The sequence below is a fragment of the Heterodontus francisci genome, chromosome 4 (genome assembly GCF_036365525.1).
Source record: "Heterodontus francisci isolate sHetFra1 chromosome 4, sHetFra1.hap1, whole genome shotgun sequence".
Taxonomy (NCBI): domain Eukaryota; kingdom Metazoa; phylum Chordata; class Chondrichthyes; order Heterodontiformes; family Heterodontidae; genus Heterodontus; species Heterodontus francisci.
The window spans coordinates 167,354,491-167,375,537 of record NC_090374.1 but is presented as its reverse complement, the minus strand read 5'-3'; the positions used below and the strand labels follow the sequence as shown (position 1 = coordinate 167,375,537).

The window sequence follows — 21,047 nt, the reverse complement described above, 5'->3', positions numbered from 1 at the left end:
AGATGAATGTGTGGCTGAGGAGATGATGCAGGAGGGAGGGCTTTAGTTTCCTGGATCACTGGGTCTGTTTCTGGAAAAGGTGGGATCTGTACAAGTTGGACAGGTTGCACCTGAACCGGAATGGGACAAGCATCCTTGCTGGGAGATTTGCGAGTTCTTTTGGGGGGGTTTAAACTAATTTGGCAGGGGGATTGGATGCAGAGTGGAGGTACAGTCGGGGGTAATATAGAACAGAAATTGAGTCTGTCTGGAAGGCAGAGCAAATATAGACCTGGTAAGGCACAAGTGAAAAATGCAAGGTTGGACTGCATCTATTTCAATGCAAGGAGTCTTAATGATAAGGCAGATGAATTGAGGGTGTTGATTAGCACATGGAATTATGATATTATTGCTATCACAGAGACATGGTTGAGGGAGGGACAGGACTGGCAGCTCAATATTCCAGGGTATAGAATCTTCAGGCGCGACAGGGGAGGGGATAAAAGAGGAAGTGGCATTGCACTGTTGATCAAAGAGTCAATTACTGCAGTAAGGAGGGATGACATCTTAGAAGGTTCCTCAAATTAGGCCATTTGGGTAGAACTTAAAAACAAAAAGGGGTCAATCACTTGGCAGGGTGTCTACTACAGGCCTCCAAACAGTCAGGAAGAGATAGAGGAACAGATATGTAGGCAAATCTCAGAGAGGTGTAAAAATAATAAGGTAATAATAGGAGGGAATTTCAACTTCCCCAATATCAACTGGGATAGTTTTAGTGCAAAAGGCTTAAAAGGGGCGGAACTCTTAAAACGCATACAGGAGAGCTTTTTGAGCCAGTATGCAGAAAGTCCTGCAAGGGAAGGGGCAGTACTGGACCTAATCCTAGGGAATGAAGCCGGTCAAGTGGTAGAAGTGTCAGTGGGGGAGAATTTCGGGGATAGTGACCATAACTCTGTAAGATTTAAGGTAGTTATGGAAAAGGACAAAGATGGACCAGAAATAAAGGTACTGAATTGGGGGAAGGCCGATTTCAATATGATAAAACAGGATCTGGCCAAAGTGGACTGGGAGCAGCTACTTGTAGGAAAGTCTACATCAGACCAGTGGGAGTCATTCAAAGAGGAAATAGTGAAGGTTCAGAGCCAACATGTACCCATAAAGGTGAAGGGTAGTACGAACAGGCCCAGGGAACCCTGGATATCAAGGGATATAGAGGATTGGATCAAGAAAAAAAAGGAGACTTAGGGCAGATCCTAAGCGCTGAAAACAGTGGAGACATTAGAGGAGTATAGGAAGTGTAGGGTGGCATTTAAAAAAGTAATTAGGAGAGCAAAGGGGGACATGAAAAAACACTGACGGGCAAGATAAAGGAAAATCCCAAGGCGTTTTATAAGTATATTAAGGGTAAGAGGATAACCAGGGAAAGAGTAGGGCCCATTAGGGACCATCGTGGCAATCTTTGTTTGGAGCCGGAGGACGTAGGTGAGGTTTTAAATGATTACTTTTCATCGGAGTTCACTTTGGAGAAGGACGATATAGGTGTAGAGATCAGGGAGGGGGATTGTGATATACTTGAACATATTAGCATTGAAAGGGAGGAAATATTAGCTGTTTTAGCAGGCTTAAAAGTGGATAAATCCTCAGGCCCAGATGAGATGTATCCCAGGCTGTTATGTGAGGCACGGGAGGAGATAGCAGGGGCTTTGACACAAATTTTCAAATCCTCTCTGGCCACAGGAGAGGTACCAGAGGACGGGAAGACAGCGACTGTGGTACCATTATTCAAGAAGGGTAGTAGGGATAAACCAGGTAATTACAGGCTGGTAAGTCTAACATCAGTGGTTGGGAAAATATCGGTAAAAATTCTGAGGGACAGGATTAATCTCCACTTGGAGAGGCAGGGATTAATCAGGGATAGTCAGCATGGCTTTGTCAGGGGGAGATTGTGTCCAACTAACTTGATTGAATTTTTCGAGGAGGTGACTAGATGAGGGTAAAGCAGTAGATGTAGTATACGTGGATTTCAGTAAGGCTTTTGATAAGGCCCCGCATGGGAGATTGGTTAAGAGGGTAAGAGTCCATGGGATCCAGGGCAATTTGGCAAATTGGATCCAAAATTGGCTTAATGGCAGGAGGCAGAGAGTAATTGTTGAGGTCTGTTTTTGTGATTGGAAGCCTGTGACCAGTGGTATACCACAGGGATCGGTGCTGGGACCCTTGCTGTTTGTAGTGTACATTAATGATTTCGATGTGAATATAGGAGGTATGATCAGTAGGTTCGCAGATGACACAAAAATTGGTGGCGTTGTAAATAGTGTGGAGAAAATCCTTAGATTACAGGGAGATATAGATGGGTTGGTGAGATGGGCGAAGCAGTGGCAAATGGAATTTAATCCTGAAAAGTGTGAGGTAATGCATTTTGGGAGGACTAACAAAGCAAGGGAATACACAATGCATTGTAGGACCTTATGAAGTACAGAAAGTCAGAAGGACCTTGGTGTACTTGTCCATAGATCACTGAAGGCAGCAGCACAGGTAGATAAGGTGGTTAGGAAGGCATATGGGATACTTGCCTTTATTAGCCGAGGCATAGAATATAAGAGCAGGGAGGTTATGATGGAGCTCTATAAAACGCTAGTTAGGCCACAACTGGAGTACTGTGTACAGTTCTGGGCACCACACTATAGAAAGGATGTGATTGCACTGGAGAGGGTGCAGAGGAGATTCACCAGGACGTTGCCTGGGCTGGAGCATTTCAGCTGTGAAGAGAGACTGAAAAGGCTAGGGTCGTTTTCCTTGGGGCAGAGAAGGCTGAGGGGGAGTATTTTTTTTTAATTCATTTATGTGATGTGGACGTCGCTGGCTAGGCCAGCATTTATTGCCCATCCCTAATTGCCCTTGAGAAGGTGGTGGTGAGCTGCCTTCTTGAACTGCTGTAGTTCATGTGGGGTAGGTACACCCACAGTGCTGTTAGGAAGGGAGTTCCAGGATTTTGACCCAGTGACAGTGAAGGAACGGCGATATAGTTCCAAGTCAGGATGGTGTGTGACTTGGAGGGGAACTTGCAGGCGGTGTATTTGCAGGTATTTGCTGCCCTTGTCCTTCTAGTTGGTAGAGGTCACGGGTTTGGAAGGTGCTGTCTAAGGAGCCTTGGTGCATTGCTGCAGTGCATCTTGTAGATGGTACACACTGCTGCCACTGTGTGTCGGTGGTGGAGGGAGTGAATGTTTGTAGATGGGGTGCCAATCTAGCAGGCTGCTTTGTCCTGGATGGTGTTGAGCTTCTTGAGTATTGTTGGAGCTGCACCCATCCAGGCAAGTGGAGAGTATTCCATCACACTCCTGACTTGTGCCTTGTAGGTGGTGGACAGGCTTTGGGGAGTCAGGAGGTGAGTTACTCGCCTCAGGATTCCTAGCCTCTGACCTGCTCTTGTCGCCACGGTATTTATATGGCTACTCCTATTCAGTTTCTGGTCAATGGTAGCCCCTAGGATGTTGATAGTGGGGGATTCAGCAATGGTAATGCCATTGAATGTCAAGGGGAGATGGTTAGATTCTCTCTTGTTGGAGATGGTCATTGCCTGGCACGTGTGTGGCGCGAATGTTACTTGCCACTTTTCAGCCCAAGCCTGGATGTTGTCCAGGTCTTGCTGCATTTCTACACGGACTGTTTCAGTATCTGAGGAGTCACGAATGGTGCTGAACATTGTGCAATCATCAGCGAACATCCCCACTTCTGACCTTATGATTGAAGGAAGGTCATTGATGAAGCAGCTGAAGATGGTTGGGCCTAGCACACTACCCTGAGGAACTCCTGCAGTGATGTCCTGGAGCTCAGATGATTGACCTCCAGCAACCACAACCATCTTCTTTTGTGCTAGGTATGACTCCAGCCAGTGGAGGGTTTTTGCCCTGATTCCCATTGACCTCAGTTTTGCTAGGGCTCCTTGATGCATACTCGGTCAAATGCTGCCTTGATGTCAAGGCCAGTCACTCTCACCTCACCTCTTGAGTTCAGCTCTTTTGTCCATGTTTGAACCAAGGCTGTAATGAGGTCAGGAGCTGAGTGGCCCTGGCGGAACCCAAACTGAGCAGGTTATTGCTAAGCAAGTGCCGCTTGATGGCACTGTTGATGACACCTTCCATCACTTTACTGATGATTGAGAGTAGACTGATGGGGCGGCCATTGGCCGGGTTGGACTTGTCCTGCTTTTTGTGTACAGGACATACCTGGGCAATTTTCCACATTGCAGGGTAGATGCCAATGTTGTAGCTGTACTGGAGTAGCTTGGCTAGGGGCACGGCCAGTTCTGGAGCACACGTCTTCAGTACTATTGTTGGAATATTGTCAGGGCCCATAGCTTTTGCATTATCCAGTGCCTTCAGTCATTTCTTGATATCACGCAAAGTGAATCGAATTGGCTGAAGTCTGGCATCTGTGATGTTGGGGACTTCAGGAGGAGGCCGAGATGGATCATCAACTCGGCACTTCTGGCTGAAGATTGTTGCAAATGCTTCAGCCTTATCTTTTGCACTGATGTGCTGGGCTCCCCCATCATTGAGGATGGGGATATTTGTGGAGCTACCTCCTCCAATTAATTGTTTAATTGTCCACCACCATTCATGGCTGGATGTGGCAGGACTGCAGAGCTTAGATCTGATCCGTTGGTTATGGGATCGCTTAGCTCTGTCTATCGCATTCTGTTTACACAGTTTGGCATGCAAGTAGTCCTGGGTTTTAGCTTCACCAGGTTGGCACCTCATTTTGAGGTATGCTGGTGCTGCTCCTGGCATGCCCTCCTGCACTCTTCATTGAACCAGGGTTGGTCTCCTGGCTTGATGGTAATGGTAGAGTGGGGTATATGCCGGGCCATGAGGTTACAGATTGTGGTTGAGTACAATTCTGCTGCTGCTGATGGCCCACAGCGCCTCATGGATGCCCAGTTTTGCATTGCTAGATCTGTTCGAAATCTATCCCATTGAGCACGGTGATAGTGCCACACAACACGATGGACGGTATCCTCAATGTGAAGGCGAGACTTCGTCTCCACAAGGACTGTGCGGTGGTCACTCCTACCAATACTGTCATGGACAGAAGCATCTGCGGCAGGCAGATTGGTGAGGACCAGGTCAAGTATGTTTTTCCCTCACCACCTGCCGCAAACCCAGTCTAGCAGCTATGTCCTTTAGGACTCGGCCAGCTCAGTCAGTAGTAGTGCTACCGAGCCACTCTTGGTGATGGACATTGAAGTCCCCCACCCAGAGTACATTTTGTGCCCTTGCCACCCTCAGTGCTTCCTCCAAGTGGTGTTCAACATGGAGGAGTACTGAGTCATCAGCTGAGGGAGGGCAGTAGGTGGTAATTAGTAGGAGGTTACCTTGCCCATGTTTGACCTGATGCCATAAGACTTCATGGGGTCCGATGTTGAGGACTCCCGGGGCAACTCCCTCCCTACTGTATACCACTGTGCCACCACCTCTGGTGGGTCTGTCCTGCCGGCGGGACAGGACATAACCGGGGATGGTGATGGCAGTGTCTGGAACATTGTCTGTAAGGTAAGATTCCGTGAATATGACTATGTCAGGCTGTTGCTTGACTAGTCTGTAGGACAGCTCTCCCAACTTTGGCACAAGCCCCCAGATGTTAGTAAAGAGGACTTTGCAGGGTCGACAGAGCTGTGTTTGCCATTGTCATTTCCGGTGCCTAGGTCGATGCCTGGTGGTCCGTCCGGTTTCATTCCTTTTTATTGACTTTGTAGCGGTTAGGTACAACTGAGTGGCTTGCTAGGCCATTTCAGAGGGCATGTAAGAGTTAACCACATTGCTGTGGGTCTGGAGTCACATTTAGGCCAGACCAGGTAAGGACAGCAGATTTCCTTCCCTAAAGGACATTAGTGAACCAGATGGGTTTTTACAACAATCGACAATAGTTTCATGGCCATCATTAGACTAGCTTTTAATTCCAGATTTATTAATTAAATTCAAATTCCACCTTCTGCTGTGGTGGGATTCGAACCCATGTCCCCAGAGAAATACCCTGGGTCTCTGGGTTACTAGTCCAGTGATAATACGCCACTGCCTACCCGATTAAGGTATACAAGATTATGAGGGGCATTGATCGGTAAGATAGGAGAAAACTTTTTCCCTTGGCAGAGGGGTCAAGAACCAGGGGGCATAGATTTAGGGTAAGGGGCAGGACGTTTAGAGGAGATTTGAGGAAACATTTTTTCATCCAGAGGGTGGTTGGAATCTGGAACGCACTGTCTGAAGAGGTGGTAGAGGCAGGAACCCACAAAACATTTAAGAAGTATTTAGATGAGCACTTGAAACGCCATAGCATACAGGGCTACGGGCCAAGTGCAGGAATATGGGATTAGAATAGTTGGGTGCTGTATGGCCGGCACAGACATGATGGGCCGAAGGGCCTGCTTCTGTGCTGTATAACTGCTTGCCTCTATGACTCTGACTCTGTATTTAACAAAACACAGAGGCATTTTCGGAACAATAAATCAAGATGGTTTTTCAAAATGGCTCGAACTTATTTTTTTATTTGTACAAGTATACAATAACTATTATAACTAGTGGAACTTAACCCTTTCAGCTCTCCAACTGTGTCCATTGTTACTTTTGGATATCAACTTTATAGTTGCAAAGGTAAATAGTATATAAATTAGAAGTGGGAAATATGTAATCCTGGGCAGTGCTAATTTATAGGTATTGAAATGTTATTAAAACTCTCAAATGGTTAAGGAATAAAGTTTCTTTAAAGCACCCTTTATAGTGATAGTATTTATATATAAATATATTTCTTTATTTTTATTTGTTCATGGCAGGGCCAGCATTCGTTGCCCATCCCCAACTGCCCTTGACAGCGTGGTGGTGAGCCGTCTTCTTGAACTGCTGTGTGATAGAGGTGTTGTGGAAAATTTCAAACACCACTCCAGAGTTTGAGAAATTTGGATTGTCAAAGCATAAGCAGGGGAGAAATGCTTAGCGAACTAAATCTTTCTCAAAGAATCAATGGTTACAGTAGCCATATTTAAACTTCCCCCTAGAAGAACTACACATTACAAATACCCAAACAAGACAGAGTTCCTGTGACCATATTATTCCAGCTAACCCAATTAACTACTGTAAAATTCAATCAATTGTAAATTTAATCAGTTCTAAAATTCAATCAATTCTAAAATTCAATCAATTATGATTAGCCCATTACCAATTGTAAAATCAACAAGCAGCTCATCGACCCATAGTTGCCCCACACCATTAGTACATCCAAAGTGCTGTTAGGGTGGGAGTTCCAGGTTTTTGACCCAGGTACAGTGAAGGAACGGCGATATAGTTCCAAGTCAGGATGGTGCATGACTTGGAAGGAAACTTGCAGGTGGTGGTGTTCCTATGCATGATTGCCCTTGTTCTTCTAGGTCGTAGAGGTTGCATGTTTGGAAGGTGCTGCCGAAGGAGACTTGGCGAGTTGTTGCAGTGCATCTTGTAGATTCTACACAGTGCACCGCTGGTGGAGGGAGTGAATGTTTAAGGTGATGGATGGGGGGGCCGCACAAGTAAGCTGCTTTGTCCTGGATGGTGCCAAGCCTCTTGAGTCTTGATGGAGCTGCACACAACTAGTCAAGTGGAGAGTATTCCATCACACTCCTGAATTGTGCCTTGTAGATGGTAGAAAGACATTTAGGGGTTAGGAGGTAAGTTACTTGCTGCAGATTTCCCAGCCTCTGACCTGCTTTTGAAGCCACAGTATTTATATGGCTCATCCAGTTAAGTCTCTGGTCAATGGTAACCCCCCAGGATGTAGATAGTAGGGAATCCAGCAATGGTAAAACTGTTGAATATCTAAGGGAGATGGTTACATTCTCTAACAAAAACAAAAAGTGCTAGAAATACTCAGCAGGTCTGGCAGCATCTGTGGAGAGAGAAGTAAAGTTAATGTTTCAGGTTTGTGACCTTTCATCAGAACTTGGCTATATTCTCTCTTATTGGCGATGGTCATTGCCTGGCACTTGTGTGGCGTGAATTTTACTTGCTAGTTATCAGCCCAAGCCTGCATGTTGTCCAGATCTTGCTGCATGCAGATACGGATTGCTTCAGTATCTAAGGAATTACGAGTGGGATTGAACACTGTACAATCATCAGAAACCATCCCATTTCTGACCTTATGATGGAGGAAGGGTCATTGATGACTGGGCCTAGGACACTGCCCTGAGGAACTTCTGCAGCGATGTCCAGGGGCTGAGATGTTTGGCCTCCAACAACAACAATTATCTTCCTTTGAGCTAGGTCTGACTCCAACCACTGGAGAGTTTTCCTCCGATTTCCATAAACTTCAATAATAATTTAATGGCCAAGTAACACTAAATAACACACAAACACACTTTCACTGTAATTGTTCGTCAAATCTTTACTGCTGATCCTTTGAGTGTTGTATGAATTATAATAGAGCAATAGTTGTATGCCTTCAATAGGGCAAGTGATTATTCCCACAATATGTGGCATCACAGTGGTTAGCACTGCAGCCTCACAACTCCAGGGACCTGGGTTCGATTCTGGGTACTGCCTGTGCGGAGTTTGTAAGTTCTCCCTGTGACCATGTGGGTTTTCACCGGGTGCTCTGGTTTCCTCCCACAGCCAAAGACTTGCAGGTGATAGGTAAATTGGCCATTATAAATTGCCCCTAGTGTAGGTAGGTGGTAGGGAATGTGGGATTACTGTAGGGTTAGTATAAATGGGTGGTTGTTGGTCAGCACAGACTCAGTGGGCCGAAGGACCTGTTTCAGTGCTGTATCTCTAAATAAAAGAATCTCCACATTTATTACATGTCATGCAGTTTGCTGCCCAAGTCCACAATTTTGCCTAAACCCCCAAATTACTGGGCTATGAGCAGATCAGAGTAATAACAGATCAGCAATATGTGATGTCCTCTTTATTCATAATTACAATATGTTACTTTGGGTCTATATATATATGTTAATTGAGGAGACCTACCAGTCATCCAAAGTGTAGTGTCTGCTTATTTCAGCCATTTACACATTTTGTTTGCAATTTTTAAAAATACATCATCTATAAATACCAGCTAATCAGTTGTCTAATTCTGAGACTAAGTGAGGACTGTATTACCGGAGATTATTTTAGCTGATTAAAATTCAATGGAAGGCTCTCAGTTCAAGCATTGAAATCAAACATTATCCATTGTCACTTGTAACTTGTATGCAGAAATCATATTTTTGTTTCCCTGGAATGCCAATTTCTGTTAACAATTTAGTCATTGATGTTGTATGATCTGCCTGTCCTCATATCACAAAGTGGCCAGTTACTTGTTAAGCAGTATATTTTCTTTATTCTCCAATGTTAGAGAGGAATATAAAGCATCAAAATTATTTAGCATAGAATCGCCTCACATTGCTAATCCAAATTCCCTGCTTTATGTAATACTGACCGTAAAAAACATGAAAGAACAGAGAAAAATATAATTCTAAGGTGCTCAAAGGAATAGTAGGCTAATCACAAGATGTAGAAATTTGACCTGACTGGCCAGTAACTGCTTCTTTTTAATTTCTTTGTAGTAAATTACCACATCATTAAAATAACACAAAATGTTAGCACCAGACACATGCACGGAATAAATATTTATAGATAAATGGGCTCAGAAGGGTCAAGAAAGAAGTAATAGCAAATCATCTATTTGCCACATGAGGAAATACAAGCTGAAAAATTCAGAAGATGGAACTGATTAATTTACTATTTAGAGCTGGCTTTGCGACCATTCGTGACTCCTCAGATGCTGAAGCAGTCTGTGTAGAAATGCAGCAAGACCTGGACAATATCCAGGCTTGGGCTGATAAGTGGCAAGTAACATTTGTACTACACAAGTGCCAGGCAATGACCATCTCCAACAAGGGAGAATCTAACCATCTCCCCTTGACATTCAATGGCATCACCACCGCTGAATCCCCCAATATCAACATCCTAGGGGCTACCATTGACCAGAAACTGAACTGGAGTAGCCATATAAATACCGTGGCTACAAGAGCAGGTCAGAGGCTAGGAATCCTGTGGCGAGTAACTCACCTCCTGACTCCCCAAAGTCTGTCCACCATCTACAAGGCACAAGTCAGGAGTGTGCTGAAATACTCTCCACTTGCCTGGATGGGTGCAGCTCCAACAATACTCAAGAAGCTCAACACCATCAAGGACAAAGCAGCCTGCTTGATTGGCACCCCATCTACAAACATTCACTCCCTCCACCACCGATGCATGGTGGCAGCAGTGTGTACCATCTACAAGAAGCACTGCAGCAATGCACCAAGGCTCCTTAGACAGCACCTTCCAAACCCGCGACCTCTACCAACTAGAAGGACAAGGGCAGCAAATACATGGGAACACCACCACCTGCAATTTTCTGTCCAAGTCACACACCATCCTGACTTGGAACTATATCGCCATTCCTTCACTGTCGCTGGGTCAAAACCCTGGAACTCCCTTCCTGACAGCACTGTGGGTATACTTACCCCACATGGACTGCAGCGGTTCAAGAAGGCAACTCACCACCACCTTCTCAAGGGCAATTAGGGATGGGCAATAAATGCTGGCCTGGCCAGCGTCGCCCACATCCCATGAATTAATTTTTTAAAAATTGATCATTTAACATATTCCATAATTTATGTCAGGAGCATAAGGTCTTTACTTTTTAACCTTCATAAAATTGAAAACGAAGTCATATATATTTTCATCCTTTCTGACCTTATTGTTTTGTAGGTGTTCCTGACCCTATAGTCACCTGGGCAAAGGACCAGGGTCCACTTGATGCGAATGCTCAGCTTTTCCAGAATGGATCTCTCTCAATAACCAATGTCACTTTAGCCAACCAGGGATTATATTCTTGTCATGCATCAAATGCTCTTGGCCAAGTGATGGCAACAACAAGACTGGTATTACAAGGTAAGAAACATGCCTTCAGCACATCACATATTACTAATTAATCGCCAGTCGCTCTTGATTTCTAATGATTAAGACCACTGCTGATCGTGGGTGGGCAGCAATCAGCATTGTCATTGCTTTCTCCCACATTATCTCTCTGCCTCCAAACATTTCTTTTCCACTATCAGCTTATTCCTGTCTGATGTTTTTATTTTAATTGATAACTCCTCTCCTTAAAGTAATTGCGGGACGTCTGTTTCAAAAAGTAAACATTTGTTTTTGTTTAAAAGTGTTCCTGAGCTCCACAAGAATCCACCTCGCTATCCCCACTCCTCCATTTTCTCCTCCCTCTCCCTTCCTCCGTCCTCCCTTCCACAACCTCCCTTGCTCTCTGCCCCTTCCCTTCCCATCTCCTTCCCTGCACCACTAGCCCTCCTCCTCAGCATCTTCCCCCCTCCCTCTCCTTTCCCTAACCCCCATCTTCCTCCCTCCTCTGTCCCACCCCCGTCTTGCCTCTCTTCCTCCACTCCCTCCCCGCCATCCAAGTTGTCCTTTAAATGTGATATTAATACCAGGTCAAATCATGCAAATTGTAAAAGGCAATACACTCAGCCCTTTATTTTGGTTTTTTTTGTAGCAGTTGGTCATGTTCTTTGATGCCTTGCTTCTTTTAAAGGCTGTTCTCAGTTATTGTCAGTGCAGTTGTGTGGAAATCAGTTTTTGAGTAAACACTGTCTGCAGTCTGTGCTGTCCGCAGTCTGTGCCACAGTATCTTTGTTTGAGTTTGTGATCTTAATATAACATGTACGGATGCAGTTTTCAAATTCCTATGTGATGGATAGCAAATCATGCTAAATCTCACCAGCCGTTTAAATATCCTATTTTCGCCCATCCTTTCAATCAAACACCATCTATTCAACATTCATTATTTTTCAGATCCCCCAAGAGCCTTCCCAGAATCACAGGACTTGGTGCTACTGTTGGCACTTACTGGGTATGATGCTCACACAATACTTGCTACCGTTCCTGGAACTAAAGAAGTGTTGAGTTCTGGAAGCAGTGTTCTGGTTGGTAAGTGGTGCATTTTATGGAATTGAGTCACTCTTTATATAATGTGTACCAACACTACAGTCTTGGCTCAGCAATTATCATTCATGTTCAGGCAAAGTAGAAGGAGGGTAGTGAGACAGACAATGATCTGAATCAAACCACTGGGCAAGGCTTGTTTCTGTAACCAGAAGCAGAGCCCTGAAATCAAAGTCAGCAAGTGAAGGCAACCACTCTGAATTTTCCAAAATATCATTCCAATACAAGAGGAAAGTCAGAACGTGATGTTTTAAAAATACTGTTAACCTTGGAAAGTGTTTGGGATGTAGCAACTAGTCAGAGAAAATTCAAAGTTTAATGGAACATGGGTTTAAAAAGAAGTTTGTCTTGTGATGCTGAAAAGTAGCACAAATATAATTTCAAAATGTTAGAAATTCAATTCTTATATTTCGATCATGCAAAATATTTCAAAGTACTTCCATGTAGTTAATTAATTGTGACTGTTAAGTGGCAAAAATGGCAACGCATTTTCATAGAATCATAAATCACAGAAGAGGCCATTTGACCCATTCTACCCATGTCAGTTCTTTGAAAGTGCTATCCAATTACTCCCAACAATTTTTCCCAACAAGATCTCACAACCAAGGAATGTATAATCAGGCAAATCTGCTTTTGGGTGCTATTGACTGAAGGAGACATGTTAGTCAGGATGTTGGGAGAGCTCCTTGCTCTTATTCAAATAGTACTATAGGATCTTTAACATCTCATTCAAAGGTCAGAACCTCCATCAGTACTATACTGGAATGTTCACCTGGATTACGTACTCAAGCCCTGAATACACAATCTTCCATCCCAGAGGAAGGGGTACTTCCAACTGTCAGAATAATGGAGCCGACATTCCAGAGTCCCCATTCAGTCAGAGGAAGTCACTTAACTCAGGAATGCGCCAACCTCATCCCAAATTATGGGGGTGCAGGTCATTAGCACAATCAGGGTGGGGAATCACCAAGTGCTGCCCAGAGAGAGGCCCATAATGTTAGTGAAGTGCCCTGGTCAGTCAGTGGGCTGCTTTGTCCTGGATGGTGTCAAGCTTCTTGAGTGTTGTTGGAACTGCACCCATCCAGGCAAGTGGAGATTATTCCATCACCATCCTTGTAGATGGTGGACAGGCTTTGGAGAGTCAGAAGGCGAGTTACTCGTTGCAGGATTCCCAGCCTCTGATCTGCTCTTGTCGCCACGGTATTCATATGGCTACTCCAGTTCAGTTTCTGGTCAATGTTAACCCCCAGGATGTTGATAGTGGGGATTCAGCAATCGTAGTGCTGTTGAATGTCAATGGGAGATGGTTAGATTCTCTCTTGCTGGAGATGGTCATTGGTGGCACTTGTGTGGCGTGAATGTTACTTGCCACTTATCAGTCCAAGCCTGGATATTGTCCAGGTCTTGCTGCATTACTACATGGACTGCTTCAGCATCTGAAGAGTTGCAAATGGTGCTGAACATTGTGCAATCATCAGCGAACATCCCCACATTGAGTCATAGAGTTATACAGCACAAAAACAGGCCCTTTGGCCCATTGTGTCCGTGCCGGCCATCAAGTACCTAACTATTCTAATCCCATTTTCCAGCACTTGGCCCGTAGCCTTGTATGCTATGGCATTTCAAGTGCTCATCTAAATACTTCTTAAATGTTGTGAGGGTTCCTGCTTCTACCACCTCTTCAGACAGTGCGTTCCAGATCCCAACCACCCTCTGGGTGAAAATTTTTTTCCTCAAATCCCCTATAAAACTCCTCCCCCTTACCTTAAATCTATGCCCCCTGGTTATTGACCCCTCCGCTGAGGGAAAATGTTTCTTCCTATCTAATCTATCAATGCCCCTCATAATTTTGTATACCTCAATCATATCTCCCCTCAGCCTTCTCTGCTCTAAGGAAAACAACCCTAGCCTATCCAGTCTCTCTTCATAGCTGAAATGCTCCAGCCCAGGCAACATCCTGGTGAATCTCCTCTGCACCCTCTCCAGTGCAATCACATCCTTCCTATAGTGTGGTGCCAGAACTATACACAGTGCTCCAGCTGTGGCCTAACTAGCATTTTATACAGCTCCATCATAATCTCCCTGCTCTTATATTCTATGCCTTGGCTAATAAAGGCCAGTATCCCATATGCTTTCCTAACCACCTTATCTACCTGCGCTGCTGCCTTCAGTGATCTATGGACAAGCACACCAAGGTTCCTCTGACCCTCTGTCCATCCTGGGTCCTACCATCCATTGTATAGTCCTCCCAAAATGCATCTTCTCAGGATTAAATTCCATTTGCCACAGCTCTGCCCATCTTACCAGCCCATCTATATTGTCTTGTAATCTAAGGCTTTCCTCCTCACTATTTACGAAACCACCAATTTTCATGCCATCTGCGAACTTACTGATCATACCTCCTATATTCATGTCTAAATCATCAATGTACACTACAAACAGCAAGGGACCTCATCTGACCTTATGATTGAAGGAAAGTCATTGATGAAGCAGCTGAAGATGGTTGGACCTAGGACACTACCCTGAGGAACTCCTGCAGTGATGTCCTAGAGCTCAGATGATTGACCTCCAACAACCACAACCATCTTCCTTTGCACTAGGTATGACTCCAACCAGCGGAGTTTTCCCCCTGATTCCCATTGACTTTAGTTTTGCTAGGACTCCTTGATGCCATACTCAGTCAAATGCTGCCTTGATGTCAAGGGTAGTCACTCTCACCTCACCTCTTGAGTTCAGCTCTTTCGTCCGTGTTTGAACCAAGGCTGTAATGAGGTCAGGAGCTGAGTGGACCTGGTGGAACCCAAACTGAGCGTCACTGAGCAGGTTATTGCTAAGCAAGTGCCATTTGATAGCATTGTAGATGACACCTTCCATCACTTTACTGATGATTGAGAGTAGGCTGATGGGGTGGTAATTGGCCGGGTTAGATTTGTCCTGCTTTTTGTGCACAGGACATACCTGGGCAATTTTCCACTTTGCTGGGTAGATGCCAGTGTTGTAGCTGTACTAGAACAGCTTGGCTAGGGGTGCAGAAGTTCTAGAGCACAGGTCTTCAGTACTATTGTCGGAATGTTGCCTTCAGTTGTTTCTTGATATCATGCAGAGTGAATAGAATTGGCTGAAGACTGACATCTGTGATGCCGGGGACTTCAGGAGGAGGCCAAGATGGATCATCCACTCTGCATTTCTGACTGAAGATTGTTGCAAATGCTTCAGCCTTATCTTTTGCACTGATGTGCTGGACTCCCTTGTCATTGAGGATGGGGTTATTGTAGAGCCACCTCCTCCAGTTAGATGTTTAATTGTCCATCACCATTCACGACTGGATGTGGCAGGACTGCAGAGCTTAGACCTGATCCGTTGGTTGTGGGATCGCTTAGCTCTGTCTATCGAGTGCTGTTTACGCTGTTTGGCATGCAAGTAGTCCTGGGTTGCAGCTTCACCAGGTTAACACCTCATTTTGAGGTATGCCTGGTGCTGCTCCTGGCATGCCCTCCTGCACTCTTCATTAAACCAGTGTTGATCCGCCAGCTTGATGGTAATGGTAGAGTGAGGGATATGCTGGGCCATGAGGTTACAGATTGTAGTTGAGTACAATTCTGCTGCTGCAGATGGTCCACAGCACCTCATGGATGCTCAGTTTTGCATTGCTAGATCTGTTTGAAATCTCTCCCATTTAGCACAGTGGTAGTGCCACACAACACGATGGAGGGTATTCTCATAATGCATGCTTTAGTAATTTCAAGTGACTTTGGATTTGATTTGAATTAAACTAAGTTAACTAGAGCATAACTTAGGGCAGTAAATAGTAACCAGTCCGAGGTGGCACCAGCTTTGGTTGGAGACATGCCTGATGGGTTGATCATGTGACCTCTGATCACATGACATCCGAACAAGTGATGCCTGCAAAGATTATTACATGAACCTTTTAAAGGTCAGCTCCCCTGAGTTGAATATATTTGCTTGTGGTTTTGCAGCAGCAGCTATTTTGCGAGAAGTTCTGTAAACCAGGAGCCACTGGTAAGCAGGCAGCAAAAGTACACAGGTGCAAATACTGGCATGACCTACTGGCACATCCTACTAGTGTGGCCTATCCACTGACAGTACAGTTGTGCACCAAAAAATGTGAACTGTACTTTCAGCTTGCCAGTGGCTGTGCCTGGGAGAGTCACATTCCATTCTGGGTAACTCCCAGAGAATCCTGAAATTGAGCTCTGTCATCACATCAGTAAGGCTCCGGCAGTAAGGCTCCGGCATGATGTGATGAATAGTTTTCAAGTATGAGTGACTGACGCACCAGTAACATATGTGGACACCTTCCTCTGACAACCGTATGTCTCTGTAAGCTCTGTTTGTGGGGCATCAGCTTACTGGTGAGTTCAGCACTGATTAATCTGAATGGCTTTTTCTCATTCCATGCTTTCTCAAATTCCTATGTTGATACCTTGTTCTGGTAGTGAAAGGATAGTGTGTACATCCAGCCTTCTAAATTCTTATAGGTTACAAAAATAATACTGTGTTTAGATATCAAATTGTAGCTCCTATTGGAACTTTTGAATCTCTTAAAAGGTAAATTCAGTTTCCTACCAAAGTTTTGGACATTTCTGCAGATGGAAGGTTTTATCAGTACATGACATGGAATAGCAACAGTACATTGGTAAAAGGTACATTTCGATTGCTCTGGAGTACCGGTCTACTTTGCGTCCTATTATAACATTTGTTAAAGTAACAATTTTTGGGAATGAAGGATTTTGATTGGCTGCTGTAACTTGGTTAATCGTTACTCAGATTTGGACGCGAATAGAATAAATGACAACACTGTCAAAAGGTATAGTATTAGAAAATTCTTGGACTACTTTATTCAACTACGCTCCAAAACTACAAGGATAAGAAGAGCACACTGATAGCCGAAGAACGGGCGAATATCATTGCACAGAACATATCAATGATACAGAGTGATCTGTCTCACTCAGTCTTTGTCTTTACTTTATTACTACCTCCATGTTCATATTAATCAGTTCATATATGTAAGAGACCACTATACTACATAGGAATGGGAATAAAGGAGATTGGGACACAATTGGATGATAGAAAATTTGGTACATTGCAAACTACTAGTTCCAATAATAATTTTCATTTCCCATTTTAGGCTGTCCTGTTAAAGGCTATCCAAAACCCAGAATCAGCTGGTTGTATAATGGCAAAGTCATAAGCACAGGGTTAGGACAGAAGCTTCAAATACTAGCTTCACAACAGATCCTTCAAATCCCAACCATCACAAAGGGACATCAAGGCATTTACAGCTGTATAGCTCGGAATGAAGCTGGCACTCTCACACAAAAGGTTGCACTGGAGGTAGCAGGTATGTTTCTTATATAAAATGTTAGTGACATAAGAAGTTGTTAATACTGGACAGGTAAGAGTTGGATTCCCAGCACATTCCCTTCAAACCCCTGTAATTAGTTCCATCTCTTCTTTGTGAAACCATTATGAAAGACTGTAAAAATTTTAGAAAATAGGAAAGTGTTGTCTTTTCATACTCATGTATCCACTAGATGGGGTATGTTGTGATGGGGAAAGGTGTGAGCAAGCAGTAATGATCAAGCAATGACTTGCAAATTACTTGCAAATCAAAGAGCAGAGGTCTATTATGACATAATCATATCGTCTTTAACTTATTTTTCCAGATTCAACTGTGTGAAATGATAAAATAAATGAGTAATTTGTTAAAGAAAAAAGAGAAACCTGCATTTATATAGCACCTTTCATGACCTTAGAACATCACAAAGTGCTTTACAGCCAATTAACCTCAATATAGATAAGTATGAGGTAATACATTTTTATAGGATGAATAAGGAGGCCATATATTCCTTCGAAAATAAATGTCTAAATGGGATAGAGGAGCAGAAGGATCTCGGGGTACAGAAAAACAAATCACTCAAAGTAGCGACACAGGTTAATAAGGTCATTTCTGGACGAATAGAATTGAAAAACAGAGAATTTATGTATAGAACCTTGGTTAGATCACATTTGGAGTACTGTGAATAGTTCTGGTCTCCATATCATAAAAAGATATAGAGGTACTGAAGGGGATACAAACCCTAAAGAACCCTAAAGATTTACTAGTAGAATACTAGAACTGAGAGATTATACCTATCAGGAAAGATTGAACAGGCTGGGGCTCTTTCTCTAGAAAAGAGAAGACTGAGGAGTGACCTGACAGAGGTCTTTAAGACTATGAAATCGTGATAGGGTAGATGTAGAGAAGATATTTTCACATGTGGTGGAGACCAGAATTAGGGATCATCAATATAAGATAATCACTAGTAAATCCAATAGGGAATTCAGGAGAAACTTCTTTACCCAGAGAGTGGTTAGATTTAGAACTTGCTACAACAGGCAGTGTTTGAAGCGAGTAGCACAGATGCATTTAAGGGGAAGCTGGATAGGTACATGAGGGAGAAAGAAACAGGTTATGTTGATGGGGTGAAATGAAATACGGTGGGAGGAGACTCATGTGGACCATAAGCACCACATGGACCTGTTGGGCCGAGTGGCCTGTTTATGTTCTGTAAATACAATGTAAGTACATATTGAAGTGTTGTCACTGTTGTAAAGTAGGAAATGCAGCAGTCAATTTGGACACAGCAAGATCCCATAAACAATAATGTGATAATGACTAAACAATCTGTGATACTGGTTGAGAAGTAAATATTGGCTAAGACACCAGAGAGAACTCCCCTAGTTATCCAATTGTGTCTTGTGATCTTTCACATCCACCTCCGAGGGTAGACAGGACCTTGGTTTAACAGCTTATCTGAAAGATAGCACCTCCGACAATGCAGTACTCCCTCTGTCGTGCACTGGAATGCCAGCCTGGATTATGTGCTCACTAAGTCATGACTGACACCTAGGACTGGATTTTACCAGCCCCTCGGCGTCATGGATCATGGTGGGGAGGCCCGTAAAATACTTGGGGGAGCAGCCCGTCATGACCCATGATGCCGAGATGGCCTCGCCGCATAGTACCGGCAGTGGGGCCTTCATTTAAATAATCAACTTCATTTATATCAAATGCAAATTGCCCTACCTGAACTCGGTGGTCGTCCACCGCCGATTTTACGGCTGCCGGCCGCAACTCACACACCTTTGGAACGCCACACGGAGTTCCGAGGCGAGACAATAGTGGGGATGGGGGAGGACTGAAATTATCGGTGGAGGAGGGGAGCAGGAAAAACATTTCTTATTGGCTGTGGGGATGGTGGGAAAGGGTTTAGGGTCAAAGGGAATAAAGTTCAGGGGGGAAGGTCATGAGTGAGAACTCACTTTTTTGGGCAGGATAGGGCAAAAAATTAACTGCTTATTCATTGGGGGGGTGGTGGGAGAGAGAATTGCAGGTGCGAACAGATCTTTATTTAAATTCGTTAACAAACCGGTCCTTTGAAACATTGACATTTCACCTAAGGGCTTGAAGCCCTTCAAAAATGGTGCTGGCGTAATATCACAGGATCTTTGTGGCGTGCTTCCAAATTGAAAGGCCGCCGACTTCAAAGCATGCAGCCGTGGAACACGCATGCTAATAAAATTCAGCCCCTAATTTAGGATCAATGTCAGGAAGATCTTGAAACAAAGAGTGATGATACTTGAAATAAACCCTACAGTGGGCAGTGGAAGCAAAATCCCTGCAATCGGATGTGGTGGTAGGGAGGAATCTTAGAGAAAATGTTCTTTAAACAAGACGTTACTGTTGGCGATACTAGTGTGGGGGCGGGGGAGCTGAATGTGTTTGTATGGCAATTCCAACATGTATTTTATTGCCTTATGCTCATTAATGCTTATTTAATGATATCGTAACAGTCATGTCTGAACCTCAATATCCTCTGCACTGGACAGTAACCAGAGGAAATGAGCAGGATATCAGTTCCTAAGTAATTCTTTTCACTTAACTTACATAAACATTAATAAAATCCAGATAATAGAGTGACTGTTCACCCTTAAACCCCACTGCCTCCCTGTCCAAGTGATTGGAATAGAAACCTGTCACAAGTTCAAGTGTTTCAGATGTGGGGCGAATATATTGGCTGATTTATATTAAACTAATGTGATTTAAAACTAAATACTCTACATTCTGTACTTTATCAGGAGCTCTCATCAAAATAAAGCCCTCCTGCAAAACCTTCCACAACTTCTTCACTGCTTTTGAAAAATCTTCACAAACTAAGAAAATTTGGGAATGTTTGTCTATGGCTGCTATTGATTGACATTAATTCTGGTTATTTTATTGTTGTAATAGGTCCCCGTATACTCATAAATTATCAGATCATAACAGTGCTACAAGTTGTGAATCTTTTTCCACCTATACAATCTTTGGCTTTTAGCTCCAAGGTATCTGGATGAATGAAACCTCTATGTTTCCAGGGTGCAATTATTTGGTCTTAGTACTGTACACTCCTTTTAAATATATTATTTCCCGCTGGGAGGTGTTGCCAAAAGAGCCTGGGCAAATTGCTGCAGTCCATCTTGTAGATGGTACACACTGCAGTCACAGTGCATCAGTGGTGGAGGGAGTGAATTTTTAAGGTGGTGGATGGGGTCCCGATCAAGCGGGCTGCTTTGTCCTGGATGGTATCAAGCTTCTTGAGTGTTATTAAAGCTGCACTCAACCAGGAAACCAGAGAGTAGTCCAGCATACTCCTGACTTGTAGATGGTGGACAGGCTTTGGGGAGTTAGGAGGTGAGTCACTCGCCACAAAATTCCCAGCCTCTGACCTGCTCTTGTAGCCACAGTATTTATATAGTTTGTCCAGCTATGTTTCTGGTCAATAGTGACCAGAATGGGTTAATGGTGGGAGATTCAGTGATGATAATGCCATTGAACGTCAAGGGGAGATGGTTAGATTTTCTCTTGTTGGAGATGGTCATTGTCTGGCGCCTGTGCTACTGAACAGTTGATTATTTTTTGAGGGGCCCTGATAACAGAACCCTTCAAGCAATGGGAATGCTTGACTTAGTTGCTGTAATAATGGTGAAACTACAATGTTCTTGAATGAAAAT

The 21,047-nt window shown here is 43.9% G+C and overlaps 1 protein-coding gene across 1 annotated transcript in view; it reads left to right on the top strand.

Moving 5' to 3' along the window:
* Positions 1–21,047, top strand: part of LOC137368744 (ADAMTS-like protein 1) — an 852,599-nt gene that overhangs the window by 801,329 nt on the left and 30,223 nt on the right. The window contains exons 23-25 of the mRNA XM_068028933.1: positions 10,746–10,928; positions 11,844–11,978; positions 17,143–17,355. Coding sequence (XP_067885034.1) covers positions 10,746–10,928; positions 11,844–11,978; positions 17,143–17,355 — 531 coding nt within the window. The remainder of the gene's footprint in view (positions 1–10,745; positions 10,929–11,843; positions 11,979–17,142; positions 17,356–21,047) is intronic.